The sequence below is a fragment of the Somniosus microcephalus genome, chromosome 4 (assembly GCF_052327205.1).
Source record: "Somniosus microcephalus isolate GS21.2 chromosome 4, FLI_Smic_1.0, whole genome shotgun sequence".
Lineage (NCBI taxonomy): Eukaryota > Metazoa > Chordata > Chondrichthyes > Squaliformes > Somniosidae > Somniosus > Somniosus microcephalus.
This window is the reverse complement of record NC_140990.1, coordinates 236,909,459-236,934,172: the sequence shown is the minus strand read 5'-3', so window position 1 is coordinate 236,934,172 and position 24,714 is coordinate 236,909,459. Positions and strand designations below refer to the sequence as shown.

The following is a 24,714-nucleotide window of genomic DNA, read 5'->3' as shown; positions in this document are numbered from 1 at the left end:
TTTTTGTTAATAGATGCTGCAGTTACCTCTGGAGAATTGTGGTTTGTAAACTTCTACTTCCCTCGATGCTCACACTGCCATGATCTGGCTCCTACGGTATGTTTAATGCCAATGGGATTTCACCTGTTAAAGCTAATGCTTTGAATCATCACCTCAAGGTGGTCCATTTTTCACAATGAGATTAAATATTTAAACCTGCATTGTTTTTGCTCTCCAGTGGAGAGAATTTGCCAAAGAGCTGGATGGAGTAATCCGCATAGGAGCGGTCAACTGTGGGGATAACCGGATGTTGTGTCGTTCCAAAGGAATCACCAGTTACCCAAGTCTCTACATCTTTAAAGCAGGCGGGGTAGGCATCAAACAAAAGTCTGGACTTGGTTTTTCCACAAGTGATAGTGTTCTACCAGCATATACGTGAAACACAGCATAACTGAAACAGCTGTATTTGTCCACTATCAATATAATCATGAAACACAGTAATCTGAAGAAATTAGCAGAAAGAAAAATAGCAATTTTTTAATAACTTATATAAAGTGTAATTGCTATGAGAAGTAACTTGCGATACATGTTCTGCAGCATTATAATTGTGATCTGAGTTTTTAAACTGAGTTTGGAGCTGTATAAAAATGGTATAGACATATTCATAGCCTGTTCATTAATCATTAAATAGTCTAATTGCTGAAATGTTTTTATTTTTGTAGAGCCCAGTGAAATATTTTGGAGAGCGATCAAAGGAGGAACTTGTCAGATTTGCTATGAAGTATGTCACAAGCCAGGTGACAGAATTATGGGCAGGTAGCTACTGTGCCTCTTGAGGAGACATATAAAGAAAACACTCAGGTTTTTAAGCTCATAACAAAAACTGTGTGTGTATGTAGAATTGATTTTCCTCACACCCAACCAAGAGCAGCTGAGGCCTATTGTATGCAACTCGACAGCTGCCATGGCTGAGGTTAGCTAATGCAGCAGAGACTAGGAATTGTACCTGGGGCTTTTCTTGCCTCTGTGCTTTAGCTTTACATTTTTTTTTGTTAAAGCTGAAAAATTCTACTCTCCTGGACATAAGATCGGGGAAGTCCCAGTTTAGGCCCCAGTCTGTGCTTTCATGTAAGGATGGGATCAGGCTCAATTTGATGACACTTGCTGTCATATATGACTAATAACCATTTGGACAAGGCATTAGAGAGTGACGAACATTACTGAGCATTATCTCAGCAAAGAGAGGAGAAAGGAGAACATTGGCTGAAAAAATTGGCAGGGAATAAAAAGGAAAATAAAAAGTTTGACGGGCAGTGTAAGAGTTATTTGTAGTCCAACACATTGGTACACCACTGGATTGCTGCTTTAACAACATTTTGCAACTAAACTAACATTGTAATGTAATTATTCAGGAAGATTATATGTCGCATGAATCTTAACCATGATTTTTCATTGCTAGGAAATTTTGCAAGTGCTTTCAATACAGCGTACTCTTCTGGGATTGGATGGCTGGTCACTTTCTGTGCTGAAACAGGAGGTAATAACTAAAGTGATTTTGCTAGATGTTTCTGGTTATAGAATAGGCTAATCTTAAAAATGAGATTTGTTGCTATTGAATAGTTATGTTACAAACTTTCAGTTTCTTTTTCTTTCACTTCTTTCTCATTATTCTGTGCTCCCTTAAGTCCCAATATCTGCCTTCTGGCAATTAACTGTACCATACTGCTAACTAAGTCAGGTGAAATCTGATCTTAAGTTATAAACCAATGAGCTGAACACAGACCTGATATTGAATTTCAACCTAACTAGATAGCTACATGAATGAATAAGGTAAGTGAAATCTAGAACTGAATAAATGATGAGTCAGGAACAGAGGGAGATGATATCACAACCGGTGTGGGGAACGGACGAGAAAAGAGGAAACATGGCTGTGAACTCGGGTGTAGGAATGCAACATAATGGTCTCCGCAGTATTTTGCTATTCTAATAGTCTGATCAGCTGATTGTGGGGGAAAGAGACCAGTGATGCGTGATTACATTAATTTGGGTTGTGCAGAGGGGTAGTGGGAAGTAAAATATTAAACTTGGTATTGGCACCACTTCTGTTACTGATCTCAGTCTAAATGAATTTTTCATGAACAAGTTGCTTGGAACAATATAGAAATTTTTCATGCCCTGTTTTTGTTTTGTAGATTGCTTGTCTTCACAGACACAACTTAAGTTAGCTGGAATGCTGGTAAGTCCAGTGTTTGTGAAATTAAAACTTGATGTGCATGCTGTTGAAGATCATACATAAGAACATAAGAAATAGAAGCAGGAGTAGGCCATTCGGCACTTCGAGCCTGCTCCGCCATTCTATAAGATCTTGGCTGATCTACCTCAACTCCATCTTCCCGCGCTATCCCCATATTCCTTGATTCCCTTGGTATCCGAAAATCTGTCGATCTCTGTCTTGAATATACTCAACGACTGAGCCTCCACAGCCATCTGGGGTAGAGAATTCCAAAGATTCACAATCGTTTGAGTGAAGAAATTTCTCCTCATCTCAGTCCTAAATGGCCGACCCTTATTCTAGTTCTAGATTCCCCAGCCAGGGGAAGCATCCTTCCAGCATCTACCCTGTCAAGCCCCTTAAGAATTTAATATGTTTCAATGAGATCACCTCTCCTTCTCAACTCAAGGGAATATAGGCCTAGTCTACTCTTTTTTGTTTTGTAGTAATAGTGGGGAACCAAGGGGCTAATAAGAGTGAAGATCTTAAAGTAATTAATAATAGTAGAGAAAAGTACTTGAGAAACTAATCGGACTAAAAGCCAACAAATCCCCTGGATCTGATGGCCTACATCCTATGGTTCTGAAAGAGGTGGCTACAGAGATAGTGGATGCATTGGTTGTGAGCATCCGAAATTCCCTAGATTCTAGAATGGTCCCAGCGGATTGGAAGGTAGCAAATGTAACCCCGCTATTCAAGAGAGAAAACGGGGAACTACAGGCTAATTAGTTTGACATCAGTCGTCTGGAAAATGCTGGAATCCATTATTAAGGAAGTGGTAACAGGGCACTTAGAAAATCATAATATGATTAGGCAGAGTCAACATAGTTTTATGAAAGGGAAATCGTGTTTGACAAATTTATTAGAGCTTTTTGAGGATGTAACTAGTAGGGTAGATAAAGGGGAACCAGTGGATGTAGTATATTTGGATTTCCAAAAAGCATTCGATAAGGTGCCACATAAAAGGTTGCTACACAAGATAGGGGCTCATTGGGTTGGGGAAAATATATTAGCATGGATAGAGGATTGGTTATCGGACAGAAAACAGAGAGTGGGGATAAACGGGTCATTTTTCTGTTGGTAGGCTGTAACTAATGGGGCGCCGCAAAGATCAGTGCTTGGGCCTCAGCTATTTACAATCTATATTAATGACTTCGATGAAGGGACCGAGTGTAATGTATCCAAGTTTGCTGATGATACAAAGCTGGGTAGGAAAGTAGACTGTGAGGAGGACAGAAAGAGCCTGCAAAGGGATATAGACAGGTTAAGTGCTTGGGTAATCAAGTGGAGCATAATGTGGGGAAATGTGAGGTTATTCACTTTAGTAGGAAGAATAGAATAGAAAAACAGGGTCTTTTTTAATTATGAGAAACTACTAAATGTTGGTGTTCAGAGAGATTTAGGTGTCCTCGAAAAGGAAACACAAAGTTAGCATGCAGGTACAGCAAGCAATTGGGAAGGCAAATAGCATGTTGGCCTTTATTGCAAGTGGGTTGGAGTACAAGGAAGTCTTACTACAATTGTGCAAGGCTTTCATGAGACCACATCTGGAGTACTGTGCCCAGTTTTGGTCTCCTTATCTGAGGAAGGACATACTAGCCTTGGAGGCAGTGCAACGAAGATTCACTAGATTGATCCCTGGGATGAGAGGGTTGCCCCATGAGGAGAAATTGAGTACAATGGGCCTATACTCTCTGGAGTTTAGCAGAATGAGAGGTGACCTCATTGAAACATATAGGCCTAGAAATTCAGTAGCGTCCCGTTTGGGGCGCCAAAAGTAGTGCCCCGGAAGTAGTTGCGGCCGCCCGCCGGAAATTCACTTTGCGCGCCCCAGAGGGAAGCGCGGCGCTACTGGAGGCGCCCCACATCCCTCTTGGGGCGCTGCAGCTGAATATCGCAGCGCAACATGCCGCAGCAGTACTGCAGGCCTTCCTCCCCTTCTTAAAGGGAAGGGGCCTTGTGCAGCGCGATCAAGGATCGCGAGTGCCGGCGAAAGAGCCCAGCACCGAGGAGAAGTGCCGGGCTCTTGGAACGCAGTCGGCACTCTGGGGGGGGGGGGGGGGCTTAGGAGGCCGGGGACGGCAGCGCGGAAAGGTGCTGGCAGGCGGCCAGCAAAAAAAAATGGCCGCCCCGCACCTCCTTTAATTAGCGCCTCTACCGCCGCAGGTAGGCCCCCTGAACCATTCGCAAATAGCGTCCAGCGTTCAAGCAGAGGGTGCAACGAAATATCGGGGCGGTAGCAGGGCGCTGCGCACACCGATGACATCATCGGTAGCGGCGCAGCGTTAATGTCTAGCGCCGCCATTAGCGTCCCACTAAATTTAGCGGGTGGCGTGGCCAGTGGCTTCCGACCCACTTAGCGCCCTCTTAAGGCGCTAACGGGTGGCGCATCCCACTGAATTTCTAGGCCATAAGATTCTGAGGGGGATTGACAGGGTAGATGCTGAGAGATTGTTTCCCATGGCTGGAGAGTCTAGAACTAGGGGGCATAGCCTCAGGATAAGGGGTCGCCCATTTAAGACTGAGATGAGGAGGAATTTCTTCACTCAGAGGGTTGTGAATCTTTGGAATTCTCTACCCCAAAAGGCTGTGGATGCTGAATCATTGAGTATATTCAGGCTGAGATAAATAGATTTTTGGACTCTAGCGGAATCAATGGATATGGGGATCCGACTAGAAAGTGGCGTTGAGGTCAAAGATCGGCCATGATCTTATTGAATGGCAGTGCAGGCTCGAAGGGCCGTATGGCCTACTCCTGCTCCTAATTCTTAGGTTCTTATGTTTTTCCATTCACTGAAAGTGTGCCATCCATGATTGACTCTTTGATGCAGTCATAGAGACTGGTTGATTTAAAATATCTTTGACAGTATGAACCACATAAATTTGTGGAGTAAGGTTGATTCCTATTCCTTCTTGACTTGTCTGTTCTCAGCTGGGTGGTGATGAGAGATCTACAGTTGGTTGCAGCACTCCTTAGCTAGAGAAAATTGTCAGTTCCTACTTCTGACTACTGTTCAGTAATCTCTGCTGGAAAGTGCATTTGTATGAGCATTGGTTGAAGAGAATTTGGTTTTGCCATAATGCAACCTATGGCTGAATAGCCGACCAACATTATGGAGTGAGGTACTGAAACACACCTAGTGGCTATCAAACTGTAGCCAGTGGCAATCAACACTTTCAGAAATGGAGGTGAGATAATTAGCAAAAATATTTGTAGAGAAATGTGAATCTAAAGTTTGTATTTGTTAGATTCACAGTTCTCAGTGGGGATTTTTTGCCTCAGCTACCAATTTAGTCCCATTTGTTCTGTGAACAATGCACAGATCAGTATAATATGTTCGTTAGGGTTTCCAGCTTCCAATTCTGTGTTTTACAAATATACAGGCCTAGAAATTCAGTTGCGTTAGCGCCCACTTAGGGGCGAAAGAGTGGGTTGCGCCGGAATTTTTTTTGCGCCCGAAATTAGGTGGGCCCTAACATCGGCGTTAGCCAGTAGCGCTGCGCCGGCACCGATGACGTCATCGGTGTGCGCAGTGCCCTGGTACCGCCCGAAACCACGCCGATCCCCATCTTCAGTAGCGGCCGCCTCTTCCGTGGCGGCCGCTAACAACATCGGGAGACCGGGTCCTTACAGCAGCCTTAGCGGGGCGCTTTAAGGTGGAGGTGCGGCCGGCCGCTTTTTCGGCGGCCGCCTGCCCGCACCTCCTTCCCCGGCCTCCTCCACCGCCCCCCCGCGGCATTGCCAGCTGGTTTCCGTGGAGCCCGGCACTTCTCCGTTGTGCCGGGCTCTTTTGCCGGCACTCGCATTCGGGGCTCCGGCCGTTGCAGGCACCTCCCCCTTAAGAGAAGGGGGAGGCCTGCAGTACAGCAGCCTGCCGCACTGCATCGGGTGGCGCAGCGGGACCGGCAGCGCTGAAATTCACTTTCAGCGCCCCAAGCGGGGCGGCCACACCCTGGAACAGCGCCCGGTTCCGCTTTGGGGCGCTGAAAGTGAATATGGGGCGGGCACAACTGGCTCTGCGGCGGGCGCAAAATTTTCGGCGCAAACGAGCTGGCGGGGCTATACCCAATTTCTAGGCCACAGAGTCTAGCACATTTTTTTTCATATCCCTGATCTTATATTTTATTTAAATATTTTTAAATGATCATAAATTCCAATAAAGGCTGCAAGAATAGCTGGTGTGAGTATTAGGAACATGCTGTCCTTGAAAATGACAATCATTGTTGGAAGCCGGCTCAGTCTTGGTGAGTGTGCTTGTTCACCCCTTCCCGTGTCAATCTGATGTGAAATTGTAGAATCTCTCATGCGGACAGGAGTCGCTATCCTGAGATGGCAGCTAGGGCATGTTGGACTGAGTTGCAGAAATCTTGCTGCATTTGGTTCATGTTGATACTGTGACAGAAAGTAGAGATGTACTATCTAGTTCTGATATCCATCACCTCAGTGAACAAAAGAGAACTACAAAATGTACGGGTCCTTAATAAAGGTGGTATAGTCAGGCAGTATTTTAGCGCTCCAATGTGATGTGCGTGAAGTGGTATGATGTGGATTTGTGTCGGTGAATTACCATCTTTGTTTTTTCATCAGAGAGGCAAGGTAATTCCTCACGGAGGTGAAAATAGTCCTGTTAATGCTCTCTACTGCTTTGACTTTGCTGTTTCTTACTGATAAACACTCTGGAGAATTTTGTAATTTACATTTAATTTTTGAACAACCCTGGAACTAGGAAGAAAACTAACCCTTAAAGAGTCTGTTCTTTGCATTTGATTATTAAAAACCTTTTGATGTTCTGTATTAAATCCAACATGGGTTTGGTTCATCCTTAGGAGGGACTTGTTGACGTGGGCTGGATGGATTGCTCCACTCAGGCTCGACTTTGCACAGATTTAGAGATAACCACCAGTACGACAGTTTATTTTCCACCTGGTTCTACCATAAAACAGAAAGGTGGGATCTTGGTATGTATTTATATATAAATATGCAAAACAAACATACAAGAGTGTTTGTATCTTGAGACTTGACCAGTATTAGCAACATTATTCCACTTCTATCACCCTATACAATTGACTACTCAAGAGGCATGCAGATTAATACTTTGATTTTCAAAACCTGGTTTTTGTATTTGATTTAAAAACTACAAGTTGATCTCTCCATCTATTAGCTGAGTCTTCAACCAAGCCTAAAGTCACCCCACCACCTTGTCCCAATTCCTGCTGTGCCTGATCTGCGCCTCTCGGAAGCATTTTGAAACATTTTGTTATATACAAGGTGCTATGGAAGTACATGTTGGTGTTGGTGGTGTTTGGGATCCACAACCACTGCTCCCTTCACAAATGTTGGTTTTCTAATGAGGCCCTTGCCATCCACAACTTTATTGTGAATGATTGCATCAGCATTATGGCATTAGACAAAACTTGGTTCATAACAGCAACAATTTCCCACTCTCAAGTCTTCCCCACCTGACTTCACTTTGCACCACCTCCTCTCACCCATTTCTCTGGCAGCTTTTCTTTTGAGCTCCTCGCCATTTTCCACTCCTCCTGCCATTCCTTTAAAATCCTCATTGTTTATTGCCCCCTACCAATTATCATACCAAGATCCTCCCCGAAATATCCTCCCTGCTCAGTTCGCTATGCCGCTGGACAGCGCGATTCCTCTTCGTTGGTAATTTCATTGTTCACCTTAATTCCCTTACCCTCTCTCTTTGATGAATTTACTTCCTTCCTGCTCGCTCTAAATTTCTCCCTCCACAAGTCCACCTAACCATTTTCATAGCCATCCCCTCAATCTTGCCATCTCCCACTGCCCACCTATTTTGTGTTCTGTTACCATATCCTTGTATTCGTCATTACCCATATCTCACTACCCTCCTTTAACCTCATCTCATTCAACATCCACCTTGGAAATAACTCTCCCATCTAGCTTACAACAGCACTTTCTGATTCACAACTGCTCACGGTCAAGGGTGTCCATAAACCCCAGCGATGTAAAATTTTCCTGAATGTTTGTCTTTTTTGTGTGTTTATTATAAGTTTAACTTTTAAAGGTTTGTAGAAGGATAGATAAGGAACTGTCTTAGCAGATATATGTTGAAAAGAATTGTTTTGCTAGAATGTGATTGGTCAATTTTTGAATCTGAAATTATACAACAGAGATGGTTTGGAGATCTGATTGCTTCTTCATTCTGGGATGTAATTGGTTAAAGAGACATTGGTCCTCCAGAATGAACTTGAGAGTGTGGCCAGGGAGGGGGTGGATCGGTGGTGTAGGCACGGAATTTGTGGCGGGGGCCAAAAACGATGGCTTTGGTCTTCCCAATGTTTAATTGGATGAAATTGCGGCTCATCCAGGACTGGATGAAGGACAAGCAGTCTGATAACAGGCAATGGAGGGGTCGAGAGAGGTGGTGGTGAGGTAGAGCTGGGTGTCGTGAGTGTACATGTGGAACCTGATGTCATGTTGTCACAGAGGGGCAGCATGTAGATGAGAAATAAGAGGGGTGTCGAGGATAGATCCTTAGGGAAGTCCAGACGTAACAGAGCGGGAAGAGAAGCCATTGCAGGAAATTTTCTGACTACGGCTGGATAGGTAAGGGTGGAAGCAGGCAAGGGCAGCCTCACTCATCTGGGCAACAGAAGAGAGGCATTGGAGGAGGGTGGTGTGGTCAACTGTGTTAAAGGCTGCAGACAGGTCGAGAAGAATGAGGAAGGATAGTGAGTGCACCATGGTCACCGTCGCAGAGGATGTCATTTGTGACTTTGATTAGAGACGTTTCGGTGCTGTGGCAGGGACGGAAACCTGATTGAAGAGGTTCGAACATGGAATTGCAGGAAAGATGGGAACGGATTTGGGAGGTACCAACACTCAAGGACTTTGGAGAGGAAAGGGAGGAGATGGAGTGGTAGTTTGCAAGAGCGGAGAATCTTTTGTGCATATTAACTGTCTTGTCTCTTCATTTACATTGTACAGACATGGATGGTATGAGTCATGCTTCCAAAATTATTTCAGGATCTGCATGGGTACTCGTGCCTTCACTTACCTTGTCTAACCTCATGAGGTCATCAAAACATTGCCGGCACTATTGTGATTTGTGGGGTGGTTGAGCTGACACTAACTGCTTGAGCCACCTCCCTCCATACTGCTTGCACTGCCCTTTTCTGGGGCTTCCTGGCTTGGATACCAAAGAGCCCATCTCTGCTTGTCTTTATCTGCTAACTTAACCTCCACAAATGCACCTGAGAATCATGGAGCTTTGATCACGGCAGGCACCCCGAATGCCGTTCTTCCTTCTATCAGTTGAAGTCTCTTGTTTTTTTTTTCCTCTCTCAACAGTTACTATGTCTGTTGTACAAAGCAATCTGGCAAGCTCAACAGTTATGCATTTGCTATGGTGCAAGAACCCAAGGCAAACCAGTGACTAAGAATTGATAGCCAAGCAGTTAGTTGAGTGGATTCTACACTGTCAAGAAATTATACGCTGTTACCATCTTATAGTGAAGAAGGGGCAGGTTAAGCGTCTTTTCACAAATGCTTCCTGGGCATCTCCAAGTTGGGTTTCAATTGATAGCATATGCAAAGTTACTTATTGAAGCAATCCTCATATGTTTACCAAAGGTAACTGTCCAGATTTAACTGTAGCCAATCACAGCCCCTTTGACAGATTGGTCCTGATAACTGGGATCATGGCTCCTATACAGAGAGTCCCTCCTAAATTTGTATTACTTCGTACGCTCCTACGGTGTATGATTTGAGATGAAGGCGGATAGATGACAGGAGGCTGCAGCTGGTGCAGGAATAGTTCACTGCATGCAGTACCGCGTATTTGCAAAGTCAGAACAACATTTTCATATGTGTGCTCAGCATGTGGTTTCTTCAGAGTTTGTTAATCTAGGTTGTACACCTATGGTGTATGAAGGGTGTATTATCATTTGAATAATGAAGAAGTTCCTAACAGATAGGGAAAATTATTATTCTGCCTTGCATGTCCTGTGTAAATAGCTTTTTACAACTCCTCTGTAGCCTATTTTAAATTGTGTATTTAAAAAATATATATTACATTTTCCAGTTTCTTAATAGCTTGGATGCCAGAGAAATATATATTGAAGTAATGCAGTATTTACCAGATCTGGAGACGCTCACTGAACATTCAATCCAGGTATGGTGAAATGAAAATTGGAATAATAATGGAACAGAAATGTACTCATTGTAGCAAAAAAAGCAACTTAATTCTCTTCTTTTTCCAGAGCAAGTTAGCTCACCATCGCTGGCTGGTTTTCTTTAAGTTTGGTGACACAACAGAGCCTGGTGATTACGAGTTTAAAAAGAGTAAGGTTCTTCTACAAAGTGACAATATCCAGGTACAGCTGCTTAAGCCTGTTAAATAGTCATGAAATGTATGATCAAGCTGCTTTCCTGATGGTTCTGCTGTTCAGGCAATGTGTAACTGAGCTGAACAAACCAGTAAGGTCCCAGGTTCAATCCCTGATCTGTGGTGAGTTTCTTGATTCTAGCTAGCATGGCAGCAGGAGTGCTACCATTGGCCTCAGCATTCCTGGGTTAGGGAGGAGAAAATTAGTACTCATTCTCGCTCTGAATCATTTTACCTGACCCCTGCATGGGCTGAGGACAGGATCATGATCGCTTGTGATGTTGCATGCAATTGAAAAGACTGCCAGCACTCACTGTCCAAGCTCATACCTGAAGAATGAATAAAAGGAAAGGCTATGTTTAAATTCAGTTACCAAAGGAGAATCATGTTGTACCACTTTACAAACAGGCATGCTATTCACTTTCTTTAATATAGCTCCCTATTTGTTTTCACCCAAAAAGTATGTTGCAGTGAAATGGTTTTATAGGCCTAATTAGTACATTATATTGCAGATACATATATTGAGAATTTTGCATATTTCTATACATTTTGGTAGTGCTACATTATTGAAGGTTGATATGGCTGGGGTTTTTCCTTAATACAGTGGATCTTAAGGCAAACAGAAGGGCTACCAATGACCTCCTAGGTGTCATTGAGGTTTGTGAGCAGTATAAATTCTCTGGGCATGTTAATGTGTGCAGTGGGGAACTGGGATTTCCCTGGTGTGCGGATCCCTGGATCTCATCCTACTCTGCTCGCGGGTCTGGCCCTGGAGCAGGACGACAGAGGGAAGACCACATCCCATGAATAGCTTGTGTATCACTCAGATTGATGTGTGCTAAACATTTGTAGGACATTCATGTTTCTTGTGGAAGGTGTAACATTGTGCCACATCTGAACAATACATTTTTTTGCTGATAGAAGCAAAATCTGAATAAGCCTTTTGCCCAGTGGAAGTTACTGATTATGCATGAGGTCAATTTTTTTTTGTGGGGGTGGGGGGTGAATGGCAAGGCCATTTATGGTTTCAGTAGCCACTGCAACCTCCTATTAAATTTGCAGCGTGTATGTTCGTTGAAGGACTTTGAGTTAGCCTTCTTCATCAGCTGCCCGCAAAGGTCGTAAGAATCAGCATCCATGTGTCGTTCCAGTTCCTTCAGTATATGGCTCAGATCTTGCTCTCAATGAGCTACACAGGCTGTGTTTTCTTTTGTAATGATGGATTAGGGGAAGGAGGTGATTCTGCGTGAAACCCTGTGCTAAGGGGAGCTGCTGGGTTTTTAGGAGTCCTGGAGTTGGTGTTGAATCTGGGAGAAATGGGAAAAAGCTCTTGTGTGACATGGATCCTGATGAGCTGCAGGAAGGTTATGATCAGGCCCTTGCCTATTTCAGTGATGCGCTTCTCATGTTTTTCGAAAACCCTTGCAGCAAGGACCTCTAGAAAATTGCTGCTCCACCATGGGGAAAGAAAGGGCAAACAGCAGGCCTTCCTCCAGACTGCCCAGGTCAGTCATACTGCAGGGTGCTTCTTGTTTTCCACTAGTCTTTTCTGGCATTCTGTGCAAGCAAGGAGGTGGGGAGCGTGTGGAAGGGCAATACTTTTCTCTCTGACCTTCCAGAGCTTCCAAGCAATGAGTTCCTATAGCTGAGATGTTCAGTAGTAATTGTCTAATGTTAGGAAGATTGAAAGGTCTCTTGATGGCTTATTAGGTTTATGCAGTAAACTATCTGCTATAAGATCAATGAGCTCCCAAACCCAGGTTCAATCCCTGGCCTTTGCTGAGATAACTGAATTCAGCTGGGCTACAGTTGTGGTCTTACAGTTGTCCTCGGTGGGTTGAGGGGGAATAAAATGTCAGGAATTGCATTTGTGATGCTATCTAGTGATCCCTACTGGAAGTACATTTGTGAGCGTTAGTTCAGAACAGGATCGGGCTTGTCTGTGGTGCCCCTGCACTCAAATAGCCAACCAACAGTTATGACGATGAGTAAGATACCAGATGACAATCATCGTCTGCTGAACCATACCCTAGCAAGGAATCAACACCTTCAAGAAGGGAGAAAGTTGGTATTGGGAGGGGGAAGTTGGGGTTGCTTAACTTCCCTGCTTGCTTGTGGAGTTGACGTTGCCACAGCCATATGTTTGGCTGTCTCTATGCCTGAAAGGCAATATACTTAAAACCCTCAAATTTCTGTTAATATTGTTTTTTAATTATATATAAGCTAGAGATTTACATGATTTGTTAAAGTGATACCAGCATAGTTCAAGCAATATTCCTAAAATTGTGACATGAAGGTAAAATACATACTTTCTCAACACTAATGATAGTGTTTTTCTAGGTTGGAACTTTTGACTGCCATGTAGGATCACGCATCTGCAAGAACCTCTATTTCCACCAGCCTTGCATTGTAATATTCAAAGGCAGTGGAACACGTGCCTTTGAAATACATCATGGTAAGGACTCTGTTCTTGTATTACCTTGGCAGTTTTGAAACAAAATATTCTTAACATCTTGGCTGTCCTTTATAAGTTCTTCTTCTTCTGGTCAGGTTACTTGCGAAAGATAATTTCTAGGGTAAGCTTTGGCTGGCAACAGGAAAAGGTTACAAAATGTGCCTTTTGTTGGTCTGCATTGTGTCAGTTTGGCTCAGTGGTAGTACACTTGCCTCTATATCAGAAGGTTGTGGGTTGAAGCCCCCTCCAGGACTTGAGCACATATTCCAGGCTGACACTTCAGTGCAATACTGAAGGAGTGCCACACTTTAGGTGGTGCTGTCTTTCAGATCAGCATTAAACTAAGGCCTCATCTGCCCTTTTATGTGGACGTAAAAGAAGCCATGGCACTATTTGAAGGTGACTTGATGTGTTCTCTCAGTAGCTTGTCCAACATTTATCTGTTAACCAATACCACCAAAAAAGATTAATCATTTCACTCATTACTGTTTGTGGAACCTTACTGTGTGCAAATTGGCTGCTGCGTTTGCCTGCAGAACAACAGTAACTACACTTCAGAAGTAATTCATTGGCTGTGAAGTACTTTTGGATGTCCTGACATCGTGAAAGAAAGTTCTTTCTTTTCATGTTGTGTAGCATTTACATCTTCTACAAAGAAGTCCTCTGCCCAGGCTGTCCTCCCTCTCTCTCTCGAATGAATATGAAAATGTTAATTGTTTTATAATATGTTATTGCGTTCAGATGATAAACATTATTTCATGATGCATTTTATCCTAAAAGGTAAGAAGGTTCTCTACGACATAGTGTCCTTTGCCAGAGAGAGCATCAATGCGCCTGTTATCACACTTAGTCCGAAGAATTTTCCAAAGAAAGAAAGAGAACCTTGGCTTGTGGATTTTTTTGCACCAGTAAGCTCTTTCTTGAAATATGTTTTAAATTTAGAAAATAAGCTTATCAACAGTACTGGCTTGCCAGGTTATTTCCTGGTGTAATCTAATTTTCCCATATACTCATTAAAAGTCTGATTTTTATTGAATTTAGCATAATTGGAGCTTTGCACTAATGCTAATAAAGTGATACTTGTAACTGGTGTACTGGTCCAAATTAGAGCAGGTACGAGGTATGAGGGTAGGTACGAGGTAAATACAGAGTAGATTGCCTGTAAGTAAGTAGAAGGTTACAGATAAGATCATGGTATAGCGAGCATTATCTTTGCACTGAAGTACCATTTATCGCCATTTAAGTACATGCTTGGTTTCTAAAAGTGTTTTTTTACTAAATTCCAGCAATAATTGAGCACATATGGATATTGTCTGTGACCATTCGTTTGCATTTGGAAAAAAAACTGATAAAACAGTCCTCATTTTAACAATTATTTGCAAAGCACATTAGTGCTACTCTCAATATGCTAAGTAAATTCTTTATGCCCTCAAACCCCAAAAGAAAACAGTTTAATATTTGATAACTTACAATTATTGAAGAATGCAAAGTGTGGAATGAAAAAAGGCCATTTGGCCCATCAAACCCACTCTCTTCCAACTTTGTGTATGACTATTCTAACATAGACTACACCTCCCCCATCACCTAAATTCCTTCGCAAACTCATCACATCCATTTAATTAATATCTCCATAACACTTAATTTCCACTCTAGTGAGAAATTCAAAAATTCCAGTGATGGCCATAAACTGTAACAAAGTTGAATTAATTTGGACATTCTCCAATCCCCAACATACCGTTGATGAGGGAAATCTAGTGCAAGTGGGTGATAATTTCTCTCAAAAAAATTAGGAACACAGAATGTATATTTGAAGTTTTATGATAGTCACTTACCTTGTCCACTAATAAGGTGAGGGGTGAATCCTGCCTCTGATTAGGTGACATACAATGTTCTGAGTTCCTGGTAGGTATTAGCCAGTCGAGACACTTTTAAAATTTCCTGTACCACTGCCAATTTCTAGAACAACCTCACGAAGGATTAGGGATCTTGTTTTACTCTGTTTCTGTACGTATCTCGCCCTTTTGGAGTTGCCTGTTGAGAATAGAACCAATCCTGAATCTGGAATATAGTCAGACCACCTGCATTTTAATTTTAGTTTTTTCATCACCCCTACAAGTAGGATCAAATGCCTTGTGGCCACCTGTTATTGAGGTGTGCTTTAATTCTAGTTTGTTCACCATACCTACAGGTAGAATCAAATGCCTTGTGGTCACCTGTTATTGAGCTGTGCTGCTCTGTAGAGTGTCAAGAAGGTGATTGCTTTAGTACTCAGTTATGTGATGAGATCGAAGCCCCACCAGCACCTTCTCATGGCAATCGTAGATGGGAAATAAATGTGGCTTTGTCCACTTCCAACCATGTTCCAAGAGCAAATAATAAAACAAAATGTTTGCGGTCAGTCCTCCACTTTAAGGCTTCCAGCAGACCAAAAATCCATCCTCACTTTTTGAGATGTGACAGGAATTTGAAGAGCATATTGCAAAGCAGTTTAATTACAAAGCTCTAAAGAAAAGTTGAGAATCTCTTATTTGTAAAGATGGCCAATGCCATCAACACATAGTAGACAGCCTGTGATCCATTTGCAGAATCAGAAATGTGCATTCAACAGAGAAATTAGGCCCAAGACAATTTAAAATCTTGCTCTTTGGGAGGTTTTTGACTTTTTCTAAGCTTATAAAGAACCTGAATCTGGAATATAGTCAGACCACCTGCATTTTAATTTTAGTTTTTTCGCCATCCCTACAAGTAGGATCAAATGCCTTGTGGCCACCTGTTATTTCTAAGTTTATAAAGAACCAAAACTAATAAAGGACTTCTGCTTTCTTCAGGCTACATACTTTTTACATTTATGTATAAATTCATGATTCATGTAAATGTTATTATTACATTGCATTTTGGTCCAAGGGATATGATGCCCTTGGAAATGAGATTTGATGCTAGAGCAGGCGGCATGAGTGTGAACAAAGCTGCTGATAGCATCAAAGAAACAGGAAAGTGGCATATTTCTATTGTGCAAAATTGAGGAATAGCATCTCTAATTTGGGGCCCACCCCACTGGATTTTTAAGTCATATTCATGATAAGTGGAAAAAGTCAATGAAGGATGTTAAGTACTATAATATTTCAAAGACTCATTTAGGATAGTAATAAATAAAGCACCATCCATATTTTATTTATTTCTGTACCAAAAGGAATGTTCTAGGACTGTCCAGGGATTTTTAAGTACGTATATTATTTGTTTCTATGTATGTATTTAAAAAGATAGACACATATAGTGGGTGTTCTTTAGATGTAATATACTCAACTGAGACATTAGCTGTTGCTAGCTTTATTTGTACTCTCTATATAATTAAACACTGAACTCTTCACGGTGGCATAGTGGTTAGCACTGTTGCCTCACAGCGCCAGGGACCCGGGTTCAAATCCGGCCTCGGGTGACTGTCTGTGTGGAGTTTGCACATTCTCCCCGTGTTTGCGTGGGTTTCCTCCGGGTGCTCCGGTTTCCTCCCACAGTCCAAAGATGTGCGGGTTAGGTTGATTGGCCATGATAAAAATTGGCCCTTAGTGTTAGGGGGGATTAAATACGTGGGGTTATGGGGATAGGGCTTGGGTGGGATGGCTGTCGGTGTAGGGACCGGGTGCTAGGGTTTGGATGATCAGCCATGATCTTGTTGAATGGCGGAGCAGGCTCGAAGGGCCGAATGGCCTACTCCTGCTCCTATATTCTATGATTCTATGATTTTATAACTAGATTGATCTTTAAGCTCCTTCTGCCATGTACTGATAGAACAGACTTCTCTAACCAGTTGCTAGGAAGTCACACAACACCAGGTTATAGTCCAACAGCTTTTTTTGAAATCACAAGCTTTCGGAGCGCTGCTCCTTCGTCAGGTTGCAAGGAGTCATTGTGTGAGAAAATAATGGCCCAGAAATTCGGGTTGGAGGCTTCCCGCGGGTGCAAGCCCCCGACCTGCACTTACCTAGCACGCCGGCCGTTGAGCTGTGGACCCGCGTGGGATTCCGATCCTGGGCCTGCTCCAACTGCCGGCGCGCAGTGCTTGCGTATCCCAGGGGCGCAGTTAGTTCGATGCGTCCCCTGGGATCACGTGGGCCATGGAGAGCCAATGGTAGCAGGGAATGCTTCATTCATAAGTTTGACAGGAAGAGCTGTCAAATCTATAAATACTATAAGCCCCAAAACATCACTAAAACTTCAAATACATTTTTTTTTTAAATCACATTTTTAAAATAACTATAAATTACATGAAATAACTATTTTAAACAATAATTTAAATTTATGAAAAAGTTAATTACATTTTCTAATGGGGCTAAAAATAAACTTACCTTTTAAAGTATTTAAAAATAATAAACCTGTGGAAAAAATGTTTAAATTTTAATTAGTTCACCACTTACCTTGTTAAAAGCAGGTCTTGCGCCTGCTTTTTTAAAGTGTAACTGCTGGAGACTTACCCTCCCGGAGAAACCGGCAAAAAAAAACGTAAGTTCAATGCGCACGCGCTGCCTCTCCGGCGCACGCGTTCCACCTGTCAACCCCTTCTTTCAGGGGAACAAAAGTGCCGGTTTCCTGCGCATGCACGAAACCGGCACTTTCGTTGGGCCTGCGCGTGAGTACCCCGTGCGTACTCACGCGTTGGGACCCGAATTTCTGTGCCGATATTTATTAAACCTGCTGGGTATGTCTATAATCCATAATGAGTGTTTATGGTGTAATTTAATACTACATTTTGAGGGAAATGAATAGATGAGAAGACTGTCATCCCTCAGACCTGGATTTGAACCCAGCCCAAACAGGACAGAAATATCATCAATCTAATGTCTATCGAGGATCCCATTAAACTGCGTTTAGGCTAATCGCGGAGTTTGAGTCCACATCAAAACAATGATTACCCTATCTGATGCCAGTTATTTGTATGGAGCAAACTTTTGCATGTGCTTGCTTTGATTCTGTTTAGGAAATTCATTATTCACTAAGATATATTGACAAATCAGAAATACCAATTAAACTTAATGGATCCCTTCTATATATGTTGTATGCAGGAAGTTGTAATAAATTGTACAACCAATATAAGATTTCACATTGTAGTGTATTAATGTTATCTGTGACTGAAAGCTAGAATGTATGTCTTTATCATTTTCAGTGGTGTCCTCCCTGTCGTGCCCTTTTGCCTGAACTGCGTAAAGCTTCCAAACAATTGGTTGGTCAGCTTAAGTTTGGAACATTGGATTGTACAATCCATGAGGGTTTGTGCAACACAGTAAGTATGAACATTTTTCATACTATCACTTAACAACAACAAATTACATTTAAATAGCGTATTTAATATACAAAAATGTCCCAAGTGCTTCAGAGTTGTTAAAAAAAAAAAGAGAAATTCAATGGGGTAACCAAACGCTTGGTCAAAGAAGTGGCTTTTAAGGAAGATTGAGAGGCAGAGGGGTCTAGAGAGGGAATTCCACAATGTAGGGCCCAGGCAGCTGAATGCACAGCAGTCAATGGTAGGAGTTTGGGGGGGGGGGGGGGGGAAGAAGAGATGCCAGTCAGGAACAGAGTTTTGTAGGGCTGGTTATGATGGGGCTGAGTAGATTACAGAGCTAGGGAGGGGTGAGGACATGAAAAGATTTAAACAAGAGGTGAGAACTTTAAATTTGAGGCATTTAAGGGACTGGGAGCCAATGTCGACTAGTGAAGACAGGGCTAATGGGCGAGCGGGACTTGGTGCGGAAGAGAATATGTTTTAGATGAGCTGATGGAGGATGGGATACTGACCAGGAGAGCATTGGAATAGTCAAGTCTGGAGGTGACAAAGGTATGGATGACTGTTTCAAAAACCAATGGGCTGCGATAGGGGTGAAGGTGGGTGATGTTAGAGTTGGAAGTATGTGGTCTTTGTGATGGAGAGGATATGGTGGTAGGAAGTTCAGCTCAGTGTTTAATAGAAAGCCAAGGTTGCGAACAGTCTGGTTCAGCCCGAGACAGAGGCTGGGGAGGGGAGTGTAGTTGTGGCAAGGGTACGGAGTTTGTGGCAGGAGCCGAAGAGGATGGCTTCAGACTTCCCAATCTTTAGTTGGAGAAAATTGCAGGTCATCTAAAACTGGATGTCGGACAAGCAGTCTGACAGCACAGAGGCAAGTGGAGGGGTTGAGAGAGAGAGTGAAGAAGTAGAACAGGTGTCTCCAGCATACATGATGAAGCTGACCCCATGTCTGTTGATGTTGCCGTCAAGGGGCGGCACATAGATGAGGAAGAGGAGGGGACCAAGGTTAGATCCTTGAAGGACTCTAGAGGTAACTGGGCAGGAAGAGAAACCATTGCTGGAGATGTTCTGACTAAAATCAAATGGACAAGAGTGAAACCAAGTGAGGATAGTCCCACCAAGCTGGATAATAGAGGAGAGGCGTTGGAAGAAGGTGGTGTGGTCAACTGTGTCAAAGGCTTTGAGGAGGATAAAGAGGGTTAATACACAGGTGACAGAGAATGTCATTCTTGATTTTGATTAGAGCTGTTTCCCTGCTGAAGGAGGGGAATAAAGCTGATTGGAGAGATTCAAAAATGGAGATGCAGGAAAGATGGGCATGGGTCTGGGAGATAACATGTTCAAGGACTTTGCAGAGGAATGGGAGGTTGGAGATGGTGCAGTTCTTTTCAAGAACAGAGGGGTTGAGGGTGAATTTTTTTAGGAGAGAGGTGATGGTGGAAAGTTTGAAAGGGAGAGAGACAGTACCTGAAGAGAGAGAACCATTTGCAATGTCACTTAGTATTGGGGCCAGGAAGGGAAGTTGGGTGGTTAGCAGTTTAGTGGGAATAGAACCAGGGGAGCTGGAGATGGATCTCATGGACAAGATGAGCTTGGAGATGGTATGGGGGGAGGGAGTTCGAGAGAAACAAAAGAGGGAAAGGGGTTCAGAGGCGAGGTTTGGCTTGATGGAAAAAAAATTAAGTTGAAGATTAATTATTCTTGTATTGCTGTTCAAGCATGGTATCCGAGCTTATCCAACAACATTAATATTCAACCAGTCCAATGTTCACGAATATGAGGGCCACCACACAGCTGATGAACTTTTGGAGTTTATTCAGGTATGATTTTTTTATACAAGTTATTTGTTTTAATAACCATTTTAATTTTGCCACTGATTTAATTAATTATTTTGTTTACTGTTTGTGTAGGATCTCATAAATCCCTCGGTAATTGCACTGACACCAGAGAACTTTGAAGGATTAGTTAGAAAGAGAGCACAGGATGACATTTGGATGGTGGATTTCTATGCTCCATGGTGTGGTCCTTGCCAAGCTTTGATGCCAGAATGGAAAAAGATGGCCAGGGTAAGAGAAACATTTTCACTTTGCACCCACCCAAAGGGTAACTCAAGTGTTATGATCTCGTTTTCAATTCAAATGAAGAATCCTGTAGAAAGACTTAGTTTCAAACTATTTTTTCCCAACCAAAGTAAATTGATTATCACTTGCATGAGTTTTCTCTTTAATAAATGGTACAAACTTATTTGAAAAAATGTTTTAAAATTATATTCTCACCATTTGAAAACTGATTTTGAATTTCATTGCATGCTTGGGCCAGAATTGCATTGAAAGCGAATGGGAGTGGTATAATGCAATTTCATGATGATAAAGTCCAAATTTGACCTGGATGTGTTCATTTTGATTTGACTGCGTTGTGTAAACCTTTATTCAAAGAATGACTACATGCTTCATTGCTTTTTATTTCACATTTTACCACTAAATTATTTTGAGTGGAATTAATAATCACAACTTTGTACCAAATGAGCTGTAGCGCATAATTTGACATTATTAATGGTAGAATTGCTAATATTCTTTCATTCACAATATATATAATATATACATTTATGTCCACGTCTAGCGAGTCTATTACACACACTTAAAGGGTCACACTTGTAAATGTCCCATTTACACCTGATAAGCTCAACTATCCTATTGATTTAAATGCAACAAACAAGTTCATAAAGAATCTGAACAGGTGCCAATATCCTGGCACAAAACCGATAGAGCTATTTAAAATGTTACAGTCAGTTAGTGAATTGGAGAGAATTACTTTGGTAGATATGGGAAGAAGTTGAGATTAAGTATATAATCTACCCTTAATTTGAAGTTGCTTAATTTGTATTATCTGTTAATTCACTTGAATTTATGCCAAAATGCCTCCTATTGGATATGCTTTGAAAATTTGCCACTTTATTCAAACCCATTGATGTGAATAATTAGTTAATTCAAATTTCAATTCCCACCTTGTGGGTTCTGACCAGTAAAATTTGCTGTTTATGGTGAATTCAGCATGGTTCAAACAGGCATGAGCAGCTAACCTTCCTGGGCTGTCTGACCTTGTCATGCTGGAAAAGGCGAATACACTTGCCAAAGGATTGAAACTGATCCTGTTTCTGCATTGTGGATCGCCCAAGATAGGGTCAGCAATTATTATGATCCAGAAGCAGACATTTGATGTAAAGATCATGCCTGTCCATCGTTGAAAATCGGCTTTGGTAGTCTTTACATATATAAACCACTGATTGGTTGACACGGTCAGTCTTGTTAGTTTTACTGGCTGACCACTTCACACCTTGTTGAAGTTGTGATTGTTATTTTATCTTGTCTTGTTTTTCTTTTCTACTCAAAAAAAAAACATAATAGTCCGATGAGAGCAGGGCATCTTGTAGCACCTATCCTGTTGTAATGTCCAGTATCTGAAGTAATTCAAATGACTACAGGTAGCAAAGAATTCAATTCTGGAGAGAAATGGAATGATGCTCACACATTCGGCCTGTGTTGACAGCGGTACTTATTATAATATCATCATATGCAATGTTGAGCAGATGACTCAACAGGACCGATAAGACAGGGAACCAAATCTTCCTGTGGCATGTGGAAAGTTCCGAAGAACTGGAATTCCTATGTGGCATCTTAAGCTTACACATGGAGTTTAGCAGAAGATTAGAAGAAAAACATTTAGGGAGTGTGATCCAATCTGTCAGTTTCAATGCAAGAGGATCTATTTGTTTGAAAGGCTTTGTGAGCACCTTAAATTGAAGTCAATAATTTTTCTATTTCAATACCTCCAAGGAAATTGGATTTAAATTGTGATTGTTAGTGGAGTTATATATTTTGGTAAGTACTTATAATTTCAACCACCTCCAACTGACGCATCCAGTAGATTTCACTGCACTCAATTTTCCAGGTACTAATGCAGATGATTTCTCTTTGTAGGTGTTGAGTGGAACGGTCAACGTAGGCAGCATGGACTGTCAGAAGTACTATTCTCTGTGTCAGAAAGAAAATGTACAGGCCTATCCAGAGATCCGACTCTACCCACTGAACATTAATAATGCTTACAAGTACTAGTATGTATTATAAAAACTTCTTTCATTGTGTATTTTTTTTTAACTATTTCATAGTTAAATTAACTTCTTACAGAGACCCTTCATTGTTAAGTAATGGCTTACATGAGAGTTGCAATCCTGAATCCTTATTTATTTCCAGTTTTCCAAAACCATTTTCCCTAACTCTGGACTCCTGCTTACTTTAGGCATGTGCTGAATAAGAGCTTTACTGGCCTGTAAACATTTACCTAGTAGGGAGAGTTGAAGGCAGGGCCAAATAGAACAATTTTGAAAATGGGGGGGGGGGGGGTGGGAGGTGGCCAGGTAGAATTGGATAGAGCTTTCCAGAAGGCAGGAGCCAGTGGAGCTTAAAGAAGATGGGATGATGAGAGTGTAGAATTTAGTGAGAGTGAGGACATGGACTACAGCACTTTAGGTGAATTGACGATTTTAAAGGGTTACTGTGGGGAGGCCAGCTAGAGAGGCATTGGAAAAGTCAAGCCTTGGAGTAATTAAGGTATGGACTAGGGTTTCGTCAGTAGATGAGCGAAATAGAGCAGAGGCACGGAATATTTTGAAGGTGTAGGAAAGCAGTTTTGATACATGTGGGGGAGAAAGTTGAGCTCAGGGTTGAGCAAGACACCATATCTGAGTTGGCTTGAGATGGTCGCCGGGCCAGTTGATAGTCTTGAGATGAGGTACTTGGAAATGCTGATAGAAGCTGAAGAGCTTAGCCTTAGTTTTGGTAATAATCCAGCTGGAGAAGGTTTTGACTCATCCGGGCACTGATATCACAGATCATTTCAGAGTGTTAATCAAAGTCATAAATTACATCCTCTGTGACTGTGGTGCACTATCCTTCCTCATCCTTCTTGACCTCTTTGCAACCTTTGACACGGTTGACTACATCATCCTCCTCCAATGCCTCTCTGTCCAGCTGAGTGGGACTGCCCTCGCCAGGTTCCACTCTTGCCTATCCAGTCGCAGCCAGAGAATATCCTGCAATGGCTTCTCTTCCTGCCTCCACACCATTACCAATGGAGTCCCGAAGAATCTATCCTTGGCCCCCTCCTATTTCGCTGCCCTTCGGCGACATCATCCAAACACATGATGTTAGGTTGCACATATACGCTGACGACACCCAGCTCTACCTCACCACCACCTTTCTCGACCCTTCCACTGCCTCTGTGTTGGCAGACTGCTCATCAGACATCCAATCCTGGATGAACCACAATTTCTTATTTCCTATTTGACCCTAAGTTAAGCTTCTGACCCTAAATCCTCTGCATCACGAAGTCTGCCTGCTTCCACTACCGTAGCATTACCCATCTCCACCCCGCCACAGCCCATCTACTGCTGAAACCCTCATCCAAGCTTTTGTTACCTTCACACTTGATTATTCCAACGCTCTCTCAGCTGGCCTCCCATCTTCCTCCCTCCATAAACTTGAGCTCATCCAAAACTCTGCCGCCCGTGTCCTAACCTGCACCAAGTCCAGCTCGCCCAACACCCCTGTGCCCGTTGACGTACTTTGGTTTCCCGTTGCACCAATGCTTCGATTTAAAAATTCTCATGTTCTTATTCAAATCCCTCCATGGTCTTGCCCCTTCTCTTTTTCTGTAACAGACAGGCCTTAAGGAAGCTGTGATCTGAGAAGTCTAGAGTCAGAAAGCAGAGTCTGCGAGGAGGCGGGAGAAAGTCCAGGATCTGTGTGGAAGTTTGGAAAAGATCCGAGGTTGGCATGGAGGGGTTGGAGGTCAGGAGAGAGAGGTACTATTGACTGCAGAGATCTGGAGCAGGTCTGCGGTCTGCAAGACATTCCTAATATAGAAGGAGGGATGGGTGGAATGAAATATGAGGGCGGATTTCTGGGATAAAGTTGAGCAAATTTAGCTTTAGCAAACACTGGTGGATGCCTAAGTGCAGATCCTTATCTGGGAAAGCACATGGCATGAGTAAAGTTGGGCAGAAACTTTTTTTTTGGTAAAGAAAACCTTCAAAGCCCAGTTAAGCAATGTTCCCCCTAAGGTGCGCAGCCACGCACCAATTGTGAGGTCCCGCGCAGGCCGCTCAGCGGCTGCTGCCACTGGTAAAGATACCACGCATGCGTGGCCATGCAGCAAATTTGAACAACAACAGCAACTTGTATTTATATAGCACCTTTTAATGTAGTAAAGCGTCCCAAGGCGCTTCAGAGGAATATTAAAAGACAAAACATTTGACACCGAACCACACAAGGAAAAATTAGGGCAGGTGACCAAAAGCTTGGTCAAA

The 24,714-nt window shown here is 42.6% G+C and overlaps 1 protein-coding gene across 4 annotated transcripts in view; it reads left to right on the top strand.

Annotated features, from left to right (window-relative positions):
- The window catches only part of dnajc10 (DnaJ (Hsp40) homolog, subfamily C, member 10), a 71,105-nt gene that overhangs the window by 25,918 nt on the left and 20,473 nt on the right, over positions 1-24,714 (top strand). For 3 of the 4 annotated variants that reach the window (XM_085985943.1, XM_085985941.1, XM_085985942.1), the window contains exons 5-18: positions 14-96; positions 218-349; positions 702-795; positions 1,439-1,516; positions 2,172-2,215; positions 7,079-7,210; positions 10,318-10,407; positions 10,496-10,609; positions 12,961-13,075; positions 13,856-13,983; positions 18,234-18,350; positions 20,069-20,170; positions 20,261-20,416; positions 22,328-22,461. In XM_085985943.1, coding sequence (XP_085842069.1) covers positions 14-96; positions 218-349; positions 702-795; positions 1,439-1,516; positions 2,172-2,215; positions 7,079-7,210; positions 10,318-10,407; positions 10,496-10,609; positions 12,961-13,075; positions 13,856-13,983; positions 18,234-18,350; positions 20,069-20,170; positions 20,261-20,416; positions 22,328-22,461 — 1,519 coding nt within the window. Of the gene's footprint in view, positions 1-13; positions 97-217; positions 350-701; positions 796-1,438; positions 1,517-2,171; positions 2,216-7,078; positions 7,211-10,317; positions 10,408-10,495; positions 10,610-12,960; positions 13,076-13,855; positions 13,984-18,233; positions 18,351-20,068; positions 20,171-20,260; positions 20,417-22,327; positions 22,462-24,066; positions 24,169-24,714 lie in introns of those variants that run through there. The other variant, XM_085985944.1, reaches the window with a different exon arrangement.